The 25,072-nt window shown below is 44.0% G+C and overlaps 1 protein-coding gene across 1 annotated transcript in view; it reads left to right on the plus strand.

Annotated features, from left to right (window-relative positions):
• SHISA6 (shisa family member 6) overlaps positions 1-24,835 on the plus strand; it is a 328,227-nt gene extending 303,392 nt beyond the window's left edge. The window contains exons 7-9 of the mRNA XM_023188070.3: positions 17,769-17,825; positions 21,699-21,851; positions 23,705-24,835. Coding sequence (XP_023043838.3) covers positions 17,769-17,825; positions 21,699-21,851; positions 23,705-24,255 — 761 coding nt within the window. The 3' untranslated portion in view covers positions 24,256-24,835. The remainder of the gene's footprint in view (positions 1-17,768; positions 17,826-21,698; positions 21,852-23,704) is intronic.
• The last annotated feature ends 237 nt before the right edge of the window (positions 24,836-25,072 follow it).

The raw sequence follows: 25,072 nt of genomic DNA on the forward strand, positions 1-25,072 counted from the left end.
CCTCTCTCCTCACGGTCCAAAATCAAGTCTCCTTTATCGCTGCATTCAAGATTTACTTTCTTTATGAAGCTTCCCTTTCATTATTCTTACTCTATTAAAATCTTCAAAATATTTTATGTACTCTCTGCAGTTACATAGACAAGTATTTATTCTATCATTTTCTCTTTTTTTGAGATGGAGTTTCACTCTTGTTGGCCAGGCTGGAGTGCAGTGGTGCTATCTCAGCTCACTACAACATCCTCCCCTCGGGTGCAAGCATTTCTCCTCCTGCTTCAGCCTCCCAAATGGCTGAGATTACAGGCGCCTGCCACCAAGTCTGGCTATTTTTTTTTTTTTTTTTTTTTTTTGGTGTGTATTTTTAGTAAAGACAGGGTTTCATCATGTTGACCAGGCTGGTCTTGAACTTCTGGCCTCAAGTGATCCGCCCACCTTGGCCTCCCAAAGTGCTGGAATTACGGGCATGAGTCACTGCGCCCGGCCTATTCTAACATTTTAAAATATTTATTGAGCAGCTGCTATGAGCAAGTTGCACTGTGTCAGCTCTGCCTTCACATCTCCACAAGTGCCCAGCATAATGGCCATATTTGTCCCCTCAATGGATGCATGTTGAATGGAAGCGCTATGTTAGACTCCTTCAGAAGCAGAAAGATGAATTTTTCATCACCTGCCATCATCAAGAAATTAGTGTGTTAGGAGACACGAGTCATGTACATATGTAATTATAACACAATGTAGAAAGTGGTAAGCACCCCCAAGAAATGACAGAGCAGAGGAGAGTTCACAGTAAAGAAAGATTACCTACAGCTGAAGGAATTGGAGAAAGCTGCCATAGATGAGGTGCTTGTTTTCGAGGGCCTTGAAGGATGAATAAAATTTGAACAAGTGGTAATGTGGGAAAAGACATTCCAGGGAGACAGAAACAAGATTCAGAAAAGTGATGACAGCATATAAAAGGAACTCAGTGGAAAGATCAATAAGGGGTTGTGTGCCGAAACTATTCTAGGAAGGCTACAGGTTGGACGCGGTAGCTCATGGCTGTAATCCCAGCACTTCGGGAGGTCAAGGAGGGCGGATCATGAGGTCAAGAGATTAAGACCATCCTGGCCAACATGGTGAAACCCCATCGCTCCTAAAAATACAAAAATTAGCTGGGCGTGGTGGCAGGTGCCTGTAACCCCAGCTACTCAGGAGGCTGAGGCAGGAGAATCACTTGAACCCAGGAGGCAGAGGTTGCGGTGAGCCAAGATCGCACCACTGCACTCCAGCCTGGCAACAGAGCGAGACTCCGTCTCAAAAAAATAATAAAATAAAATAAAAATAAAAGAAGGCTATGGTGCAGGAAAGCAGGTATAAGATGGCAGAGGACCCCTGGCATGTTCATCCATGTCCAGAAGGCCAGGAGTCATCGCCTGGAAGCAGTGCTATGCATGGTGGGCCCCAGAAAAAGAGCACTCACTGCCCAGCTCCTGGTCTTGTGTGTCTAACCACCTTCCCCAGCAGTGTGGCTGGTTTCTGCCAGGCTGCATGTTCCAACAGGATGATGGCCTTTAGGTGAAGGAAAAGAAGGGCTACAATGTGAAGCTACGAGAATGCTGTCAACAGGGAGACACAAAGACAAAGAATAGCTACATTGCTTCGGGCTGAGTCAGAGGCAGACTCCTTAGGGGATTTTAGGGTGAGTGTAAGAACAGGTTTCTAGATTAGAAGCAGTGTGAAGGTTTGTCCAAGAATCAGCCATTTATTACCAGTGTGCAAACCTAAATCCCACTAGAAGTTCCACTGTCCAGCTCAACAGATGAGTCTGTATTTGCACATTCTGGCAAAGCGACATTATAGTGCAGAGATCAAGAGCTCTGTGTTTGGAGTCGTTAGATGTGAATTTGAATTCAGGTTCAGCTACTTATTTTTTGTGTGACCTCCTTGGGCAACTCAATGTCATCTTTAAAATATAAATGAGCTCACAGAGTTTTGTTGTGAGGTTCAATGACATGATACTTCTAAATTACTTCAAACAATGTCCAACAAAACAGTGGCTGATGGGAAAACAATGTGTGCATATGTGTGTGTGTGTGTGTCTACCTATATACATACAAACATATATATACACACATATATGTGTGTGTGCAGGGGGAGCTATGATAATATGTCAGGTACACTCATAGCATTACTGGGTAGATGCAGGTGGTGTGGTGATCTACTTTGTATTTGGGATATTTGGGGGTTTCCCAAAGGACTGCACATTCTTAAAATAGCAACCATTCCATCATTCCAATATTTCAACTTGAGGTGAGTTTTGTGATGTTAAGTAGCTATGCTGGGTGTCTAGATTGGAGCTTGACAGATTGTAAGATGGGGTGCCTGCCCGTGGGTGGAGGTCAAAGGAATCTGAAATTTGCAAAAGAATCTCACAGCTATCCCACTTCAGAGGGAATATCATAGGCCTTATGCCTCCGTAGGGAGCCCACCTGCAGGCCCCTTTGGCACCGTGTCAGCAGCCAAGCCCAGACCACCCTTGCTCAGATCCACCTCATCCCACATCTGGAGCTCACACCTGATCCCACTCCGAAGCAATTCCAGGGCATTTCAAGATTGTCTTCCCATGGGTATGATTTAAATGGCTCTCAGGATATTCCTGAGTTTTCCCTGTTACCAGCAAGAGGATTAGTCACCTGGAGCTGAGGGGGGGATGGTAAATGTGTCTTTTGTAGTAATTACAATAACTTCAAGCAGAACAAACACAGCTCCAGCATCTCCAGGCTCAGATGAGCCAAAGCTGTCCTGAAGACGCGGATCACAGCAGGTGGCAGGCAGCTCTCCCAGGGAGACCTAAAGTTTGTCTTTTTAAGTGAATCTGGCAGAAGACACATTGCTTCCCTGCATGGGCATGACAACCCATGTGATGCCATTTTTTTTTCAAGCAGAATTGAAAATGAACATCCTTGCCAGAAGTGGGGAAGCAGGGCAGGCCCACTGGGGAGGAGTTCAGACAGACCTGGGCTCTCAAGAAAAAGCACTCACTGCTCAGCTGCAAGGGGACCCCGATTCAGGGCTTCTGGGGTAAAGGGACAAGATTGAGAAATAGGGAAAGCAAGAGAGTGGACAGAAGCACAGGAATCAATGACCTCACAATGTCATCAGCAACCAACCTGTCTTACTGGGTGGGGTGGGAGCAGGGATCCCACCTTCTGACACCAAGAGTCAAAGGCCTGCCTCTCTGTTGACTTTTTCATGCCGCCAAGATCTAAAGGGCTGTGTTGGGATGAATTAGAATGACAACTAATCTTCAAGCAGAAGTGCCAAGTGTGGGTTGGATTTGAGATAGGGAAGCAGGGGTGCCTTCTTTCCCCCAACACGCTCATATTCAGATACATGTGAAATGCTATGACCCATAAACCTGGCTACAGGCCCAGAACATCTGCCACTCGAGGCCTTAGGAAGAAGAGAAGAAGAAGAAAGAAGCTCAGATAAGCAATCCAGTATTATCACCATGGCCTCTTGTTCATTTTCTGCTGCCTCAAGAGTTGATTCATTTACTCATTTATTCATCATTCAAAAAAACTGCACAAGTACCTCCAAGGAGCCTAGGAGGTATTGTGCTAAGGTAAACACAAACGCACTGTCATTGAACTTAACCTCCAGAAACATTCAGTGTATAAATAGTTGAGGAAGAAAGCCTTACATGCAGAAGTATTTAATGAACTTTGAAAGAGTGAATGAATGAGACAGAGAAGAAGCAATATAGGATGAAGCACCAAAAATGAATGACGGTGATGACAAATTTTCCGATTATCAGAAGAGCAAGAAACTCCATTTTGCATTGGAGGACCTGAGTATGGCTTTATGGAGATGAATCTGAGTTTGTTGTTGTTGTTGTTGTTGTTTTTGAAATGGAGTCTCGCTCTGTCACCCAGGTGGGAGTGGTGCAGCAGCATGATCTCGGCTCACTGCAACTTCTGCCTCTCGGGTTCAAGCGATTCTCCTGCCTCAGCCTCCCAAGTAGCTGGGACTACAGGCACCCGCCACCATGCCCGGCTAATTTTTGTATTTTTTAGTAGAGGCGGGGTTTCACCATGTTGGCCAGGCTAGTCTCGAACTCCTGACCTTGTGATCCACCCGCCTCGGCCTCCCAAAGTGCTGGGATTACAGGCGTGAGCCGCCACATCCTGCCTACCTGAGTTTTATCTTCAAGGATTGGAAGAGTTTGGGAGAAGTGAGAAGGAGAAGAACAATCCAAGTGGAAGATGTTCTTCCCAAGGCAAGCACCGAGGAACAGGGGTTGTGGGGAGAGCAGAAGGAAACCAGTCCATGTGAGTCCCTGGCATGTTGGGTGAAATGAAATGGGCCTGGACCATGGGTAGCTTTGAAAAGGAAGTTCCACCTGCAGCATTGCCCAAAGTGTGGGCCAGTTTTCAGCAGTCACCAAAGATGCTTTTAAAAAGCTTATTCCTAGAACCTGTGTTGGATCTTCCAAAATCATAATTTATGGGGTGGAACGAAGGCCCAGAATCTTTTTAATCAGTTCCTCATGTAATTCTGAAGTATACTAGAGTTTAAAACTCCTTGGCCTTAAGCATCTAAACTTTAACCTGGTGGTAGTTAAGATACTTGCAGGCTCAAGGCCAGGATGGCACAACATTGGAGAAAGACTAATCTAGCACAGGTGTGTTGAGTGGACCCAAAGGGGCAGAGACTAGAGGCAGAGAGGAAATTCCAAGGTTATCATAGCAATTCTGGAGTGTGCTGATCAGGCCCCAGACATGAGAGTTTATAGCCAATATCTATATCCCCTCTTTGGATTTTGTTGTTGTTGTGTTTGTTTGTTTGTTTGTTTGCTTGTTTTGAGATGTAGTCTCGCTCTGTCACCCAGGCTGGAGTATAGTGGCATGATCTTGGCTCACTGCAACCTCCACCTCCCGGGTTCAAGCAACTCTCCTGTCTCAGCCTCCCGAGTAGCTGGGACTACAGGCACATGCCACCATGCCTGGCTAATTTTTCTACTTTTAGTAGAGATGGGGGTTTCACCATGTTGGCCAGGCTGGTCTTGAACTCCTGACCTCAGGTGTTCCCACCTTGGCTGCCCAAAGTGCTGGGATTATGGGCATGAGCCACCGCACCCGGCCCACCTCTTTGTTTTATACTCTCAGGATCCCATTGACCCAGCCATTGTTTATGCCTTTGGCATTATTTGTACCCCCAACTTTTCCTTTGACTCACTAAACACAAATTGCTTTTGTTAAATCTGCTACTGAATGATCATGAAGAATGCCGGACACCAAATCACTCTTCTTCTGTTTCACCTACTCCCCACTCCAAACACACACATAACCAAACACATGCAAACATCAATACATGCACACACATATATATCCACACAGTGTATCTGTACCACAGAGTAAACTGCTCACCTCCCTTAGCAGGTAAACCTGCTACCAAATGTGAGGAACTCACTGTCAGCTGCTTCAGCCTTGGCTGCTGGGGCAAAGGGGGATGTTCTGGTTCTAGGAGACCTGCTAACTGCTGCTGGTAGTCCACATGCTCTCAGTGGACAGAGGGGCCCCACCTTGCTTCTCTGCTTCCTGCAAACAGCCTTGGAGCTCAAATGGAGATTGTTTTGTCACTTTGTGGTCTTGTCAGCATACCGATCAATGAGTCCTGAGCACTAATTGTTGTTATCCAGCTCCATCCATCGGGAAGGCTGATATCCCTGACTGGGCACTGTGCCAAAGCCCAGGACTCACAAAGAGAGGAGGAGGAGGGACTGGTAATTGAGGGAGAGGAGATATGATCAGTTGATAAGTCCAGAGAAAGACAGGATGCCAAACTTAACAGACTGCACGTACTTCCCCACAGAGAAGAGCCCTTGACAAAATCAGAGAATTGTTAGCCTTCCTATCCGGTGTACATCATGAATTCTGCTGTCCTCCCTTCTACATCAAAACCTATCTTCCCACGCATCCCAGACCTCCACCCATTACCTAGAAAACCATCTGTCCAAACCCCCACAGGACATCTTTGGAGTACACTAGCGTAGCATTTGTCAAAGCTGGTTAATGAATCTTTGCCAGAAATTTCCATTTGACCCTCTGTATCGACTCTTCACCCTTCTTAGTGCTCCTGGATGCTGACCTCTGTGTATTACTTTGCTAAGTTTCTCATTCTCTGGCTACTGGTTGGGTTTGATAAATGGGAAATCCCCAAAAGAGAGCACAGAGATGGAGGAGAGTGAAGCTGGGACACTTCATTCCCAGGCTACCTTCCTGTACCTTCATGGGTGTCTGGCTATGTCTCTCAACTAAAGATGAGAGGGCCCTGTGTACACAGTTCTCCTTGCCTTTGGGTTCCAGAAGCCACTCCTTTCCTTCATCACCCAGGCCCGGTTTGGCTAAAGCTCTCACTTCTACTAGTCCAGGGGCACTGCAGTGTCTCTTGGGGGTTCCATACATCCTGCTCACATCTTTGAATGTAGTCCTTTTGTTAAAGTCCCCCCAGAATACCCAAATGGATGTATATGTCTCCTGTCTACACTTTGACTGTGTTAGGTGAAAAAAAATGCTCCATGGTCGAATAACTAATAAAATGAGTTATTTATAGTCAGACTTCTCAGCGCCTTTAACATGCATGGTAAATGTCTAAGAGGAAGGATATAGCATGCAGGATTCAAAACTTACTAAACTCAGAACCACACCCATTCTTACAGAGTTCAGAGAAATTATTTCATGGAACCCAGATACATACCAATACCCAAGGGCTACAAGCAATGAGATGCACAGCCACCAGAAAACACAAACCTTCTTGGAGTGTCTTCTGCAGAGCACAGAGAGACTTTGTAAATAGCATGGGAGCTTTCAGACAATGATGCATAATGAATAAAGTACAAGCTTGGGAAAGTCCTGTCTCTGCCACCAACTCTCTGATCTTGGACAGATTACTTCACTTCTCTGAACCTCTTTTCTCACCTATAAAATGCAGTAGCTGAACTTGATCAAGAGATTTTAAGTTTATTACCAGCGGAAATATTTCTTCTAATGAAGTCTTAGATAGAGGCCCAGTACAGGAGACAGATGGAAATCAAGCTGCTCTGGGTGAGGCGGAGGTCAGGTGAGTAGAAGGAATGCTGACACTCCATTCCTTAGACACTATCCTTTAAACAGTGGCTTTTGAGCCACATCCAAGCAACCCTCAGTTGTTCAACCCTCAGTTGAAACCAGTTTGGGAAACAGTGTTCTAGAGGCACCCTTCAGTGACTGGTCTGATGTAAGCACAAGGTGGTCTTCATATGGAATCATGTTGGCCCCTACCTGAAGGAGGTAGAGGAAGCCACTGAGCTTAGAGCAAGAACTGCAAAGAGTCCCATGTGGAATCTTTCTTTTTTCATTTCTGAAAATGTGTCAGTCTGGTACAACAAATAACTCCCTTTATTTTGAGGCAAAAGAACTTTAGAACCTATTTCCCCCTTCTACGAGATATCTTTAATACCAAATGACTCACCCCAGTCAGTATTCTAACTATTAATATGTATGAATGAGTCCGAAATCTGGACACAGATATTATTCTCCCAGGATACAAAATGTTCAACCTAAAATGTATTTGGAATTTTACTAATACCAAAAAATCTTAAGATGCCTTTAAGCTACACAGGGACTGAGGATACAACCAGAGCTTCCCCTTCGTCTCCACTTCCCTCTAGCATCTCTTTGGCCGAGCACTGAGGTCTCCAGGGTACTAGGAAGCTAGAGGATGACTAGGGAGACTATGCCCAGAACCCCAGTGAAGCTGGTCATGCCCCAGTAAGAAGGTTGGCAAATCCTTTCCCCATAAAGCAATTATGAAGCTAGAGAAAATTTATGAAAGCAGCCATTTCAGTGCTCTGGAAATTGACCAAAGGTATACAATAATCTGAGAAGCATTTATGGTTGAACAACTGCTGAACTTCAGGTAAGAACAGTGAGGGGTATATTAGCTCTAGACATTCTTGTCCAGAGCTTGCTCCACCCTCCCCGCTGATCAGTCAGCACAGAGGTTCTACCTGGGTCAGACAGGCTGTGAGTACTGGCAACTGCTACTGTGGTCAAAAGAGACTCGGCGGATTTGGGGCACTGGGAGATACCCTTACCTTCTCATCACATATAGAGGAGCAGCAGTACAATAAATGGCTGACTTCTCAACCAAAACAACAATGGCCAGAGGCAGTTGGGAAGACGTCTTCACAGTGCTAAAAGAAAAAAAAAAAAAAAAGCCTGTCAACCAGGAATTCTACAAACAGCAAAATTAATCTTCCAAAAAGGAAGGTGAAGTAAAAACATTCTCATACAAACAAAGACTGAGAAAATTATTTGCTAGCAAATCTGAATTATAAGAAATACTAAGGAAAGTTCAGGCTGAAAAGAAACAGATGTTAAGACATAGCTCATCTGAGTTCACACATTTGAATTCACACATATTAATTGTTAGAATATTGGCTGGGATGAGTCATTCAGTATTAAAAACATCTTATAGAAGGATGAAATAAGTTCTAAAGTTCTTTTACCCTGAGGTAAAGGGAGTTATTTGTTGCCTCACACTGACACATTTTCAGAAACTAAAAAAAGAAAGATTCCACGTGGCACCTTTTGCAGTTCTTGCCTAAGTGTAAGCTCAATGCCTTCCTCTGCCTCCTTCAGATGGGGGACAACATGATTCTATGTGAAGACCACCTTATTCTCACATCAAAGCAGTCACTTAAGGGGCTTCTAGGACAGCGTTTCCCAAAATGGCTTCAGAGAGACCTGAGGGTTGCTTGCAGGTGCCTCAAGGACCACTGTGTAAGGAATAGTGTCTAGGATGGAGTGTCAGCACTCTTCCTACTCAATCAACCTCTGCCTCATCCAGAGCAGCTTGATTTCCATCTGTCTTCTGAATTGGGCTTCTACCTAAGATTTCATTAGAAGAAACAGTTCCACTAGTAATAAATTTAAAATTTCGTTATCAAGAAAGAAGAAATTTAAACAGGAAGACATTTAAAACACCAGAAATTACAAATATGCGGTTAATATAAGAGGCTTTGTAAACATATTTTTCTTGTGTCTTCTAACTTTTAAAAGATATAAAAGTATATAAAGCAATAATTTTTATACTACATTGTTGGGTGTAACATATGTATACATATATATAAAGAGAGATGTAATATATATGACAATGATAAGACAAAGGAGAGGATTCATTGATTCAGTATTGGAACAAAGTTCCTACATTCTACTGGAATTAGTTAATGCTGAGGATTGTGATGAGGTGAGACACATATGCAATCCCTAGAACAGCCACTAAGAAAATAATTTTTAAAGTATAAATGTCAAAAGAATTAAAATGGTGCAATATAAATAAATATACGTGCCATGTTTAGGTATTGGAAGACTAGACAGAGTAAAGATGCCAGTTCTCTTTAAAATAATGTACAGAGGCCGGGTGCAGTGGCTCAAGCCTGTAATCCCAGCACTTTGGGAGGCCGAGACGGGCGGATCACGAGGTCAGGAGATCGAGACCATCCTGGCTAACACGGTGAAACCCTGTCTCTACTAAAAAATACAAAAAAATAGCCGGGTGAGGTGGCGGGCGCCTGTAGTCCCAGCTACTTGGGAGGCTGAGGCAGGAGAATGGCGTAAACCCAGGAGGCGGAGCTTGCAGTGAGCTGAGATTTGGCCACTGCACTCCAGCTTGGGCGACAGAGCGAGACTCCGTCTCAAAAAATAAATAAATAAATAATGTACAGATTCAATGTAATTCCTACCAACATCCTTGTAAGATTTTTTCTAGCTATAGACAATATTATTATAAAATTGATATGAAAAAGCGAAGGAAGTGGAATAGCTAAAAGAATTCTGAAAAAGAAAAATAAAGTACGAGGATAAGTCTACTCAATTTCAAGAAATATCGTATAGCAACAGTAATCAAAACTGTGTGGCATTGGCAGAGGGACAAACATATAGATAAATGGAACAGAACAGAAAACTCAGAAATAGACCCATGCAAATATATCCAACTGATTTTTTGAAAAAGGTGCAAAAGCAATTTAGTGGAAAAAAGGTGATCTTTTAAAAGAAATGATTCTAGAGCAATTGGATATTTATAAGCAAAAAAAAAAAAAAAAAACTTCAACCTAAGTCTCTTACCTCATATAAAAATTCACTCAAAATAGATCAGGTATTTACAATTGGATATTCATAAGCAAAAAAGAAAAAAAAAAAGAATTTCAACGTAAGTCTCCTACCTCATATAAAAATTAACTCAAAATAGGTCATGTATTTAAATGTAAAATATGAAACTATAAAACATTAAGAAAAAAAAACATGAGAATTTTTTTCAGGATTCAGGGATAGAAGAGAGTTCCTAGGCTTGATACCAGGAGCACAATGTATAAAATTTAAAAATTGATAAATCAGACTTAAAATTAAAACATTTGCTCTGCAAACGACTGTACTAAAACGATGACAACACAGGGTATGGACTGGAAAAACTATTTGCAAACCATGTATCTAATAATGGACTAATATCTAGGATATAAAAATAACTCTCAAAACTTAACAGGAAAATGCAATCTGATTTTAAAATGAGCAGAAGTAATGACAAGAGTTTACACTGAAGATATATGGATGAAAAACAAGCACGTGAAAAGATGTTCAACATCATTAGCCATAAGAGAAATGCACATTAAAACCATAATGAGATATCACTACATAGCTAAGGTGTATATAGCTAAAATTAAAAAAAAAAAAAAAAGTGACAACGCCAAATGCTGGCAAGGATATAGAGAAACTGGATCACTCATTCATTTTTGGTGGGAATGTAAAATGGTCCAGTCACTATGGAAAACAGTTTGGAAGACTTTTAAAAAATTAAATATGCAACTACCATACAACTCAGTAATTGCATTCCTAGGTATTTATTCCAGGTATATGAAGCTGTATGTTGACATGACAACTTGCACATGAATGTTGACATCATCTCTAGTCACAATATCCCCAAACTGAAAATAGCCCATATGCCTTTCAACAGGTCGATGGTTAAAAAAAAAAAAAAGTATGATACATCCAGACCATGGAATATTCACTACTCAGCAATAAAAAGTAATGAACCATTTACACATGCAACAACCTGGAACAATCTCCAGAGAATTACACTTGCTGAAAGAATATCCAATCCCAAAGTTAACATACTGTGTGATTCAATTTCTATAACATTCATGAAATAGCAAAATTATAGAAATGAATGATTTATTGGTTACCAGGCATTAAGAAAGGGATGGGTGCAGGAAGGAAGTGAGTGCAGCTATAAAAGGGCAACAAGAGGAATCCTTGTGTTGACAGAAATGTTCTGTACATTAATGGTGTTAATGCCAATATTCTGATTTTGATAAAGTACTATATTTTTGCAAAATGGAGAAACTGAGCAAAGAGTGCACAGGCTCTTTCTGTATTATTCATTATAGTTGCATGTGAGACTACAACTATCCCAAAATAAAAATGATACAATAAAGACAACATTTAGCTTGCTTATACATCTGCGACTTGGGCCAAGTTCAGTGGAGATGGCTCATCTCCATTCCAGTTGTTTCAGGTAGGACAGCTAGAAGGCTGTGGGTCAGAACTATCTGAAGTCTTGTTCCCTCATGGGGCTGGCAGTGGATGCTGGCTGTCAACTGAGACTTTAGCTGGGACTGTCAGCCCTTACATGTATCCTTTTCGTGTGGCCTGGATTTCCTTACAACTTGGCAGCTGGAATCTAAGGTTGAGTGTGCCAAAAGAAAGAGAGCCAGGTGAAAGTCGTAACACTTTTTGCACCTAGCCTTGGAAGTCCTGCAAGGTTACTTCTGTTGTATTCTATTCATTGAGACAGTCACACAGACCTCCAGTTACAAAGAGCAGAAAAATAAGCCCTATCTAATGAGGAGATGGCAAGGTTCTGGGAGAGCATGTGGGACTAGAAATATAACTGTAGCCATTTTTGGAAAATACAATATGCCCCAGCCTCTAAAGACTGACTTTATCTCTTCCAAACCCACATGACTGCCCATAGCAAACTAGTTTATGTGTCATGAGTACAGTCATACAGAGACACCAAAACTCTCTCTTCTAATGATTTCTAATTTCTGGAGTAGGGACTTGAATTGACTTAGGTTAAGTCAAGCATTCATCCTTGGTCAAGTAGCCCTGACATCTGGGGTCTGGGCTTCATGGAGAAGGCATGATCATACTACACAACTATAGCAGAGAAGAGAAGATACTCCAGTGAAGGAAGGACCATTCTGTGAGAATGAGGAATCCCTTTTAGCTAATTGGATAACCCATGAAGTACCACATGAGATAGAATACTCTCTCTCTGTCATTAAAAGATAAGCATAAAATAAAATGACACAGAAAGGTTAGATATAAAAGGCTAGACAAAGTTTATCAGGCAAGTGCAAACAAAAAGGAAGCTTGGATGGCAAAACAAATGTCAGATCAAGTGGACTTAAAGGCAAAAAGAAGGCATTAAATAGGACAGAAAGGGGCTGGGCACAGTGGCTCATGCCTGGAATCCCAGCACTTTGGGAGGCTGGGGCAGGTTGATCACCTGAGGTCAGGAGTTTGAAACTAGCCTGGCCAACATGGTGAAACCATGTCTCTGCTAAAAATACAAAAAATTAGCTGGATGTGGTGGTGGAAGCCTGTAATCCCAGATACTCGGGAGGGTGAGGGAGGAGAATCATTTGAACCCGGGAGGCAGAGGTTGCGGTGAGCCGAGATTGTGCCACTGCACCACTGCACTCCGACCTGGGCAACAGAGCAAGACTCCATCTCAAAAAAAAAAAAAAAAAAAGGACAGAAAGGTTTATTTAATGTCGATAAATGGTACATGCAACAAAGACGACACAGCGTCATGAGCTTTTTGTGCTGAATAATGTAGCTGTGAAACATATAAAACTAATTCTGTAACAAATGCAAAGAGGAAGTGATGGGAACACAAGAATAGTGGAAGACCTTAACACATTGCCCTCAGTCTTTGAGAGATTAAGTAGGCAAAGAATGAACTAGGATGCAGAGGAACTGAATAATGGATTTCATAGATATAATAGGTATCTGCTTTAATAGGTATATGTCAATTTTGTACTCTACCAAAAGAAAATATATCTTTTCTCAAAGTACTCATAAAACATTTACAAAAATTGATTGTATATTAGTCCACAAAGGAAATCTCAGTAAGTTCCAAAAAGCAGAACTTGTACAGGCTCTGCTCTCTGACCACAGTACAATACAATAGAAAATTAATGGCAAAAGTTCAAACGAACAAACCCAAAACATTTTGAATTTTAACACTCTACTAAATAACTCTTGGGTCAAAGAGAAAACCAAGGCTGCAATTACAGATCATTTAGGATACAACAACAATAAGAACACTGTGTATTGTTGCTCATGGAACAGTGCCAGAGAGAAATTCATAGTTAAAGACCTTTTATTGTTAACAGAAAAGAGTGAAAATAAATGGATCAAAGATTCAAGCCAGGAAATGAGAAAACAATTACAAACAAAACCAAAGAAAATTAGGAGGCAGGAATTAGCAAATTCAAAAGCATAAAATAATGATTGGAAGAGTTAAAACATTATAGAACTGGTATGTATAGGAGGTAATTCTGTGAAAGAGAATAATAATATGAATAAATTACTAATCCACAAAACACTGACAGAAAATTAAGAAGAAAAAGGGTCCAACTTCATATATGGAGATTTTTGTGAGTGATGTTTTAGTTTTAAGCTAATGAAGTTTAAAACGTCTAATGGATGTTTTTTAAACAAACACTGATATTGCAAATTGAATGTAGAAATTGAAAAGCTTGAATGAATCACCATGCAAGGATCATGTTGCCAAGTATAGGAAGGCAGTATACATAACATTACATAGTTAAGAATGTGGGCCTAGCGCCAGCCTGCCTGGGTTCACATCCCAGCTTCACCTGTTAACTACACAACATTCGGCAACATATTCGAACTCCCCAAACTTCAGTTTCCTTATCTCTAAACTGGCGATGACAACACAGTCTCCCTCCCAAAACTGTTGTTGTGCAGTTGATGAAATAACACAAGCCAAGCGTTTAGCCCTGCGCCAATAGAAGGACTCCCCGAAAAGACACTACACATTTTTACTGTTGCATTCCTCCGAACATCCAAAAAACAGATGCTTCATGCTATACTGTTTCAAAGTTACAAAAAGATGGAATGTTATTCACTTGGTTTTACAAAATTATCTTAATACAAAAGCTTGACGAGGGGTTAGCACAAAAATTACAAATTTTATTTATGAATGCATATTTCATATATATATATACATACACATATGTCATAAGAAAATAGAATCCAGTGTTGTAATAAAATAATAAGACACCAGAACCAAATAAGATATCTCTCAGTAATAGACAGATGAATGGTTCAATATGAGGAAATCTACCAATCTTCCTGGTCACATTGCTAGACAATTGACAGTGTGTTGACTTGGAAATGCTGCCTTTAGTTATTGGGCTAAGGAAATGAGACATCACCAAAGATGTGTGCTCAGGGTTGTTTGCTGTAACATTATTAAACTTTTAAACAATTTAAATACCAAAAATAGGGGACCTGCTTAAATAAGTTATGCTTAAATATATTATGCTTAAATGATATAGAGGCATACAGAATAGACTATTCTATAGAAAGAATACTGTGAACCATATAAGGTGTTTCAAATAATATTTCAAAACATAAAAATATATTCAAGACACTTTCATTTATTCATTAGGTATGAAGAAGATTAAAGTAGTATATGCAGCATGATTACATAAGCAAAAACTAGATATTTTTATCTATGTGCATAAGTACATGCATGTATGAGCATTTAGGTGGTTTCATTGCTTTTACTACTATAAAAATGCCACAGCCAATTGTCTCACACAATTGTCATTTTGCACACATGTGAAGATTAAATCACGCTATTTTAATTCATTGTAAGAGCTACAGTCTGTGTACAAAATGACACATATACAAGATTATTCATTGCAATACTATTGGGGTGGGGGGGGTCGGGGTTGAGGGTGTCTGTAAGCACTCACATAATCATCTATAGGGGGAAGGAAATAAAAGGAAATAGAACAAAATGTCACAGTGGTTATTTTAGGGTTATTCTCATCCTTATACTTAACTTAAAAATGCTCTCCTTAATGCCAAGGTAGGAAAAATCTGATGTTAATGAAACATTTTAAGTGAGATTCAAACAAAAGGAAAAGCACTGTACTTGTAAATCAAGACATACATTGTTTGTGACTTCATCTGTTGAAAAAATTACAATAAAGATTTCAAGTAAGGTATTTAAAGAGTTTTACATAGTGTCTGGCAAATGGTAGGCCAATAATATATATTCATTCTACTTCGGTCCCCATTTAAATGAAGATCACTGTGAATGAATTTTAAAAAATGCCTGTGAAAGTGTTCAGCACAGAGCAAGAAACATAATTGGTTATCAGCAATTATTAAGTGAATCTGAGTTACAAATAACCCTTTCCTGGTGACACCTAAACTCTGAGATGGAAGTCTAGAAGTGTTTCTTGCTAACTGCCACTCTCCAGAAACTCCAGATCGAATGACCTGGGTTTCTCCCATTTCTCTGTGATCCTGCCATATTGCTTAAAAGCAAACAAATACACCAAACAACAACAAAACCTCATTGGAACTAGTTTTCTTCTTGCCTCTGTAGGAAAAGCAAGAAAAAAATGTTTTTTAATCTCTCTGGATTCTCTCTTCTTGCTTAAGTTCAGGCCCAGTGTAGAACTGTTTCAACGTTTGGCAAATAGTTTCTTCCCTGGCTTCAACCTAATCTGTCTTGGGAAGGAACAGTATCTTCATGTGAGAAATTGTGGCCTACTTCCCAAACCTACCCACACTGGATAGTGTGCTTGGCTTTTTTTTTTTTTTTTTTTCCCTGAGACAGTTTTGCTCTATCCCCCAGATTGGAGTGCAGTGGCGCAATCTCAGCTCACTGCAACCTCTGTCTCCCAGGTTCAAGTGATTCTTCTGCCTCAGCCTCCCGAGTAGCTGGGAATACAGGCACATGCCACCATGTCCGGCTAATTTTTGTATTCTTGGTAGAGACAGAGTTTCACCATGTTGGCCAGACTGGTCTCGAACTCTTTACCTTGTGATTTGTCCACCTTGGCCTCTCAAAGTGCTGGGATTACAGGCGTGAGCCACCACACCCAGCCCTGTGTGCTTGACTATTTAGAGTCCAGCCTTCACCAAGGGAATGCCGTGATGATTCCATTGGTTTGGGAAATTTTGTCTGGTGGGAATTCACAGGATTTGTCTTGGAAATTGAGAGTAGAGCTAAAAGAAATCTTGACAAAAAGATATATTGTGGGCCTGGATTTAGGAGATGGCTACAGGGAAGAGGATTTCGGGATACATGGGATATGGAGGATGAAAGGAGGAAAATGGTGACCATGATTGAAGTTTCACATTCCAGGCCCATGGAACATCAGTACCATGGACAGAAGCCTGGACACCAGAATAAAATGAGGAGCTCACTTTGGGACTTAATGATTTGGGGCGAGGGTAGGAATTTCAAGGGAATGTCCATAAGCATAAAATCTAACCTTCCAGATCAAGATGGACCTCAGGCTAGAGTTGTAGATTTGGGAACTATTAATCTGGGCAAGCGGATGTAAACCTTGGAGTAGAGCTGAAGTCTTCACTAAAATGCCTGAGCGTTATGAAGCCCTGGTATTTAGAGAATAGAAAGGGAAATGGAATATAGTGTAGGAGCTATGGAATGACTAGCCAGAGTATAAGGCCAAAGGCAGGGAAGAAGGCTTCAGTCACAAGATGTAAGGAAATGAAAATTCTAGACTGCAAGGAGGACAGGGCTGTCATCTGCGGTTTAGGTAAACTAAAGCAGGGGCCTCATGCCTCCTCTTCCCTTTGCTTTAGTTGAAATCAGATACATGCAACAATGAAAAACAAGAACATAATGTTCAGCTGAAGCAATCATAGAATGCTGGAGTGCACTGTAGTGGTCAGCCACATTTTCATTCCAACAATTGTAAAAGCTTTTGGAACGCCTTGAACTTCAGGCTTTGGCAACTGTAACTGTGTTAATTGTGTGGATTATTCCATCTAAGTGGAATATTATTAATAAAGGAAATGCTTTTGAACTATTAGGCTGTGTCATTTAAAGGCAGGACAGAGCCTAGAATCCAGGACTGCTGATCTCAGGCAGTGGACAGCTCAGGTCATCTTGCTGCATCTCAGGGTGCATCCAGACCCTCCTGTATAAAGGCCTAGGGACAAATCAAAGTCCTGTAAAGTGGAAGCGCCTTAAGTCAGGGCACCCTCATTTTGGTTAAACATACCCTAATACCCACCACTCAAAGAAATCTGCTTCCCCTGCTTAATTCCCCCACCCTATGCATGCACGCATGCATGCACACCTGCCAAACACTCCCTACTCTCCATCCTTCTCCTCCTCCACCCATCCCTACAAAGCCTCTATGGCTGGTTGGCCTCCTCCAGAGATGTGGGTGGGTCACCATGGTGACAGAGGAAGCCCTGTTGCAGAAGGAGACAGAAACAGCAGGGGACATTTCTTGGAGCCTCATACCATGACCTCTGCCTTTCTTAGAAGTGCTTCCTTTAAGTCAGAGAAGCACATTAGAGGTAAAGAGAGATACTGTTATATTGGAGAGATGGTGGAATGCCTGAACTCTTCTTTAAAAATTTCTTTTCTGTGATTTTCAGGTGATCATCAATATAGCCATCCGATTTTGAGCAGTGCTACCCAGATCCCGCCACATGGTGAGAGATGATTGAGAGCACTCTGCATTTCCTCCTCATTTCGAGTGGAACCATTCTAAAGATGGATGCCTATCAGGGCATCAAACACATGGTCATTAACTCACTGAAGCTAAGGAGGTGCAAGGAGCCACGGGCCCACCCTCCTCCAGGGCCACAATGCTCTTATCTCACTTGTAGGCTATTTTCCCCTTGGTGTTTCTGTCTCTGATATCAGAATGATCCCTTGACATAAACAGAAAGGGGCTAGACCCATTTCTACTTGCCACAGACCCATTTCTACTTACCACCTGTATCACTTCTTACAGTCATAAATTCCATATGTCCACAGCAAGGAGTGGAACACCCTCCTTTGCTCAAAGCTATCTGTGATGTCATTTACAAAGGACATGAGACTTGGTTAAACTGTATTGATCCTCCCCAAACTAATTAAGATTTGATAAAACTCAAAACTGATTTGGGCTTCAGCCTCTTGGCAGAAAAAAAAAGAGGCTGAAAATTGTTGACTGGAGGAGTGTTAGCATAGTGCCCAAGGGTTATAAAACCATGTTTCCCTCTTAGGTTATAATATCCTCCCACCAGATCACAGCTGAACAGAGAAAACCTATGTTTGGCACCTGCTCAAGACTTGATAGAACATAAGACAGCCATGTAAATTGTGAACTATCAGTCATGTTTGTCTCTTTGCTATGAAAGAGTGAAAATATCATTAAGCTTTTAGTGAGAGAGAAACTCAAAACAATGATAAATCCTACAGGCCACCTGGTAGAAAGACCTACCGCTGTCATGTCAGATTATGGTGTGCCTCAGCATTGAAGCTGAGGGATATTATAATTAGGAGGAGGAGATTGGAATATTTTCATGTGCTATGCTCCAGGTGGAAATAAATGATGAAAGCAGTAGTACGATCAGATTTATCAGGTTGTGGGGTCTAAAACGTTAGCACTGGGAGAAACTGGAGAGATCAGTGAAAAGAGGTTGACACCAGTGGTGATGCTGACATTGGGAAAAGAAAGGACGGTTGAGATATGAAACCTTTTGAAGAAACAATTAGAGAAACTTCCTTACTAACTGAATATGGCTGATGAAAGCCAATGATGACATTGATTAGAAAAATGAGGGTTTTATTAACACAATCAAAGGAATCAGAAAAACTGCCAGTATGTATAGGGGATGGAGTTGTCAGTGAGTTTGGATCTGCACACCTGGAGTTTGCAAGAAAAAATATTCAACAGGCAGGAATGCAGACGTGAAGTCTGGAGGAAGGTTAGAGCTGAAGATGTGAGTGAAGCTTTGGAGGCAGTAACAGAAGCCTCAGGAGTGGGGGCACTCTGCACTGAAAGAGCAGTGCAGAAGGCAAAGGCAGGGAGCCTGGGGGATGCCCACAGTAATTACGCAGCCAAAGGAAGAGCCAGAAAAGGCATGCAAGGAGAGCTCCCACTTGCTCAGTCACACTCTGAAAGAATAACTACCGAGCTGATTTTTCCCCAGAAGGAGCCAACACAAGCAGACTCCTGAACATAACAGTAGGAGCCATTCTTCCCTCCTTCTCTTCCTGTCTTCTCTTTTCCAGCCGGTGCAGGGAGATGGGAGTTGACGAGACCTGGTCCCTGCCCTTGAGCAGCTCACAATGTAGTGGGAGTAGAGTTTTCTCTGCATTGCTTTCTTGGATGTTCCCTTCTTTCCCAGGAGCTGGCAGAGTGACTATCAAGGGAGGAGGGGGCCTGAGTCTACTTAATTAGTTCTCTACAAAGAGCATTAATTGGATCCTTATTCTGGGCCAAGCACTATGAAGGAATCAAAAGAATTGGAAAGCAAAGCCCTGCTGTCAAGGAGATTGCAATATTTGGAGATCCACAATCCTAACTCAAGTCAAATTATTAGAGATCAGTTAGATACTAAACTGGGTGGAACTGACTAGAAGAGCAATACAGGCTTAAAGAACAGATACTATAGGCTAAAAAGAGGGCACACTGGCACAGCAAAACGTCTTGAGTGAGGGGGGAATTTCATAGAGAAGAGTAAAGGAGGTATTGCCATAGGAGGGAGATTGTGCAACGGTGATCCCATGAAGGCAGAAGGCAAGGGAGAGCTGGCCTTGGCTCAGGGGTATGTTCTGGAACACAGTGGCAGAACAAGAGTATCCAGAAAGATTGCATTTGGAAGTGGGTGAGCTGAGTGATGCTTTGTTGACAGCATAATGCCAACAGGCAGAAGGAGGTTCCTTCTTCTCCAGCATGGCCAAAGTGAAGAGGCAAGTGCTGAGAGATGAGTAGCTATTACCCCCTCTGAGGAGCAGTACCCCCAAGTTCCTGCTCACTCCACTTTCTGGCATCTGTCCTAATGCATGCCAGGGAGGCTCTTTCTGTACAGCATGTTCTGATGGGGATGTAGAGCACCCCTCACCCCCTCACATATGTCCTGAGCTGGCATGAACACCAGCTCACTGGCTGAGCTTTCCTGGCTCAGTCCCCAGTGTTGCGGGGGGGACAATGAAGGCAGGAAGGGATAGGGAAGCCAGGAGTCCCCGGTGCTTGGGGCTGCCCTTGGACAATGCCTAGGAGGGCTTCTCTCTCTCCCACCTCTCACACAGTCCACAGAATTAATGCTTTCCATGGTTCTGCACTCTCTTTGCCAAGAGGTGTGGCAGTCCTCCTGCACATTCGTCTAAAGTTAGAGCCTGCCCCCTCTCAGAACTTCTTTGGCCTTGAGGTGTCCCAAACCAAAGAGGATTGAGGAATGACACAGCGAGACTATAGCTGCCCAACTGTCTCACTTCTGGGAATAGTACCCCCATGTCCCATGGCAACCACTCATTGACTTCATGTTGTGGCTTCTCCTCCTCAAGTCCATGAAGCACTGAGGCATGCTGGTCTTCTTCCCCAGGATCTCCAGCTCTTTCTGTCCCCTCATCCTCACTGCCTCCCTCACCAGCCCTGCATGCCCCCTCTCCTCTCCTGTGTCACTCATCTGGCCCTGAGCTCAGCACACATTGCACTGTGCTCCCATCAGCCACCCTCTCATCTCCCTTTCACCTTTTCTTCCAACTTTTCCTTCCATTCTTTTCCCCAGGTCTGGCATTGAACAACACTCCATCTCTTCAGATTCTTGCATCTCAATGCTCTAACTCAGGGAAAGGAAGAAGAAAGTGGGGATGATGTGCTATGCATTTTTGTCTAGGTTTTTTCCTCCAGCAGCTTACAAATGGCTAAGGGGGGCTTCAGAGAAAGGAATCAGAGTAAGATAAAATAGCTCTGTGACTCACTGTGGCTTGTCAGGTGCAGAGCTTGGAGAGGGGAAAAGGGGCTACATGAGCTGTGCAAGGATGCCATGGACAGAGAATGGGTTGGGTCTCAGTGGAGCTGGGTCCAAGACCCAGTTCTTCTGTGGGTACATAAATCACAGAAGTCACTCCATGTCCTCCAACTCAGATTTTTCTGAACCTGAGAGCTAGGTTTGCCTAAAGCTATTAGGAAAAGGACAGCACTTTTATACAGAAGCAGATGATTTTTATGATGCTCCTCAGCGCCATCAGGCTTACGTTTTCAGCAGATAACCCAGAGATGTACTGGGAGAGAGAATTCCCTCCGCAGACTCAAGAGTCGAGTCTCCCATTCACAGAATGGTAAAATCTCTTGGTGGTCGCTAAAACAGCATCTGCCCCTAGGCTTATTGACAAGTGGAACTGAGCATGAGGGGAACTGAGTCAACAGTATCACCAAGCTATGTCCAAGCACGGAGGAGGTCCAGGAAAGCAGATGGGGACTCGAATCAGGGGTGAGGCAGAAAGCAGGGGAATAGAACCTATAGCTGTCCCCTTTGCCTGCAACAGACATGGTCCTCATTAACACAAAACACCCCTCCCTTTTCTTGCAGAGAAGCCACGGATGAACAACATCCTGACATCAGCCACCGAGCCCTATGACCTCTCCTTCTCCCGCTCTTTCCAGAACTTGGCCCACCTGCCCCCATCCTACGAGTCTGCAGTAAAGACCAACCCCAGCAAGTATTCATCTCTGAAGAGGTTAAGTAAGTCGAATTTCCCCCAAGTTGAGGTCTGTCTCTGGGGCTCCAAGATATCTTCCTATGCCACACTCTCTTGCCCCATATCCCATAGGACAGCTGTCGAATCCCAAGAATAAAGAAGGAGTTTCAGGATGGGAGAAGAGAATAGACAAGCTCTTAGTTTTTGTTCCTTATGGACTGAGTCCATCCTTCCCATACATAGAAAGAAGGCCATGGAATCCTCAGATTCACATCCCCATAGGAGACAACCCTCCAACTCATGCACCAGTTTAACTGCAGGAGAAAGCCTTCCTCCAGTCCCGCACACATCTGCCTTCTTCAAACCATGGGCCTTCCTTTCTGTATACCCTATACTGGATAGAGGCTAGCAATGGCCAGAGCTTTCTCTGAGACCTTTCCCAGAGAACCACAAACCAGCTCCCTCTCCAACCCAGCCAACAGTGTCTTGAGGACCTGAGATCCTTCACCTCCCATGCATACACCCCATTTCATCAGTCCAATCCAGTTTATCCAGTGATGCCAGCTCTGCCTCTGGAGTCCGGGGAGACTCTGGGCATCAATGGGTTGAAGATACAAAAATGTCAAAAAAAAAAAAAAAGTTCCCTAAAGGACAGCTGTTCCTCCCTGGCTTTCTGGCCTTGGACCTTCTCCTCCCATTTTCCCATGAGTCTCTTTTGATGACCACCCAATGGCAGTAGGAGCCTCAAGGGGTGAGCATTTGCTTGAAAGCTTCAGGGTAACCTACCCTGACAGCAGTGCAGCCTAAGTCCACATCAGCCACCTCCATAGTGAAACGCAGAGTCTCTAGCTAGAGATGGGACTGTCTGATAACCTGAGGAATCATCCCGAGGTGAGGAAATTTGGCTCAGGAGGAAGGATACCCGTCAGCGATCCCGCTGCGTCAACTAAAGAGCAGGCAGAATTCCCACACTTTTGCAGAGATCTAGAAGGCCATGTGTAGGAGGCCTCATTTCTGAAATTCAGAGCAATGCAGGTTTATGTATAACCTGCAAGTTCAAGTAGGTGTCTGTGTAGCAGGCAAGTTCTGGGCAAATTCAAGGGTACAGAGAGCAGTGTGAGCTTAGGAGGGCCTGCTGGATAGAGAGGAAGGTGGAGCATCTAAATGAGGCACACATCTAAGATTACTCCAACCCGCTTGTGTTACGGGCACAGGTGGAGCGTGTGTAGGCTGATTATGTGGCTGCGTGGGGACTGGAGGCCCATTTTTGGCTTTCTGTGCATTGCCTGTTACTACAGAGAAGGTGTTATGATGTTCCTAAGGTACCAGTTAAACATTTTCACAAGTGTTTACTAGTCTGAGCACCTTACTTTATTCTAGCAGGAGGCTGGCTCTGGACCTCAACAGAAAGCTTCTGGAGCTGCTATTTGGATGTTTTAGTAAGACAGATGGCCATTCTGTTTCAGGACCATGGTGTGGTAGATACGGCCCAGGGGAGTTCAGGGACTTGAGCTTGCCATCAACTCTGCCCTGAACACTCTGGGGATTCTGAGGAAGTCCCTTAACATATCCCTCCTCAAGGTGGTCCATGTACCAGACACTTTTAGCATTGCCTGGGAGCTTGTTAGAGATGCAAACTCTTGGGCCCACCCCAGACCCACTGAATTGGAATCTGCATTTAACAAGCCCCCAGAGAATGGTTTGCACATTCAGTGGGAAAATACACCCTTCACCCGTCTGAGCCTCCAGGTCCTAATACATAACTAAAGAAGTTTGACTGTATTATCCCTGAAGATTGACAGGTCTGTGATGGAGCAGGAGGGGTGCAGGGTTCTATCTGAGTCCTGGCTGCAGGGTCACCCCAGTTGCCTTCTCTCACTCTGTCTCTCCCCTGCAGCCGACAAGGAGGCTGACGAGTATTACATGAGGCGGCGGCACCTGCCTGACCTGGCTGCCCGCGGCACCCTCCCCCTCAATGTCATCCAGATGTCCCAACAGAAGCCATTGCCACGGGAACGACCCCGCCGGCCCATCCGGGCCATGTCCCAGGACAGGGTCCTGTCCCCGGATCGAGGCCTGGCAGATGAGTTCAGCATGCCATACGACCGCATCCTGTCCGACGAGCAGCTGCTCTCCACGGAGCGCCTGCACTCCCAGGACCCGCTGCTGTCCCCGGAGCGGACGACCTTTCCCGAGCAGTCGCTGTCCAGGGCCATCTCGCACACGGACGTCTTTGTGTCCACACCCGTGCTGGACCGTTACCGCATGAGCAAGATGCACTCTCATCCCAGTGCCTCCAATAACTCGTACGCCACCCTGGGCCAGAGCCAGACGGCAGCCAAGCGTCATGCCTTTGCCTCGCGCAGACACAACACAGTGGAGCAGCTGCACTACATCCCGGGCCACCACACCTGCTACACAGCCAGCAAGACCGAAGTGACCGTGTGACCGGCGGGGCAGGGCCGGGGCTGCTGGGCGTGGCAGGGCAGAGCAGAGCAGGGGCCAGGAGGGGCCAAGAGCAGAGCTTCTAGCCTTGCCACTCTCCCTTCCCTCGTCCCCTCTGTAGGAAGTGGGGGTGGGCCACCTTTGCCCAAAAAGCCATACCCCCGGGGACAGAGCCCCAATGGCCTGGTTCAATACGCTTAGATCCAGGACCAAGAGCAATCGCCCTTGCTCCTCCAGAAGAGTCAACGGGGAGTGAGGAGGGGGCCAGGCCCCATTCTCACCCCTGACCACCTTCACCAACTCCCTTTCCATCCTGCGCCTCCTTCTCCCCATCTGGGGGACTCAGCTGCAGGTTCTGTCAGCAAAGAGACCCTTGCTTGACCATGGTCCGAAGCTGTCTGGGTTTGAAGGGGCCAGCGGGTCCAATCAGTGGGCTGACCGAATAGGCTACTCGGTCTCATTCATTTACCTAGAACCGCATCACAGAAATCTTCTAGTGCCTAAAAACTGCCTGCTCGCTCTCTCAGAGCCAGGGAGCTGCTGTGTCCATAAGCACAATAATGATTCTTTTCTTGCCTGCTGGAACTCTCTGGTCCCCACTGAGTGGCCCTTCCTTTGCTGACCCCTGAGGGCCCAACCCTGGCCCTGCAACCCCTCCCCTCAACCCCAGGACCCAGAGGGGTTCCCTTCCTTCAGCTGCCTCCCCATTGGTGGGAACTCCGCCCCCTTCCAGCTGACTGCCCGCCCATAAGGACCCTGGGCCTGTCCTTTTTGGGGGCTGTGCTCCTTCCCTGGCCCTGAGGATTTCACCCTTGAGTTC

Source organism: Piliocolobus tephrosceles, chromosome 16 (assembly GCF_002776525.5).
Source record: "Piliocolobus tephrosceles isolate RC106 chromosome 16, ASM277652v3, whole genome shotgun sequence".
NCBI classification, from domain to species: Eukaryota; Metazoa; Chordata; class Mammalia; order Primates; family Cercopithecidae; genus Piliocolobus; species Piliocolobus tephrosceles.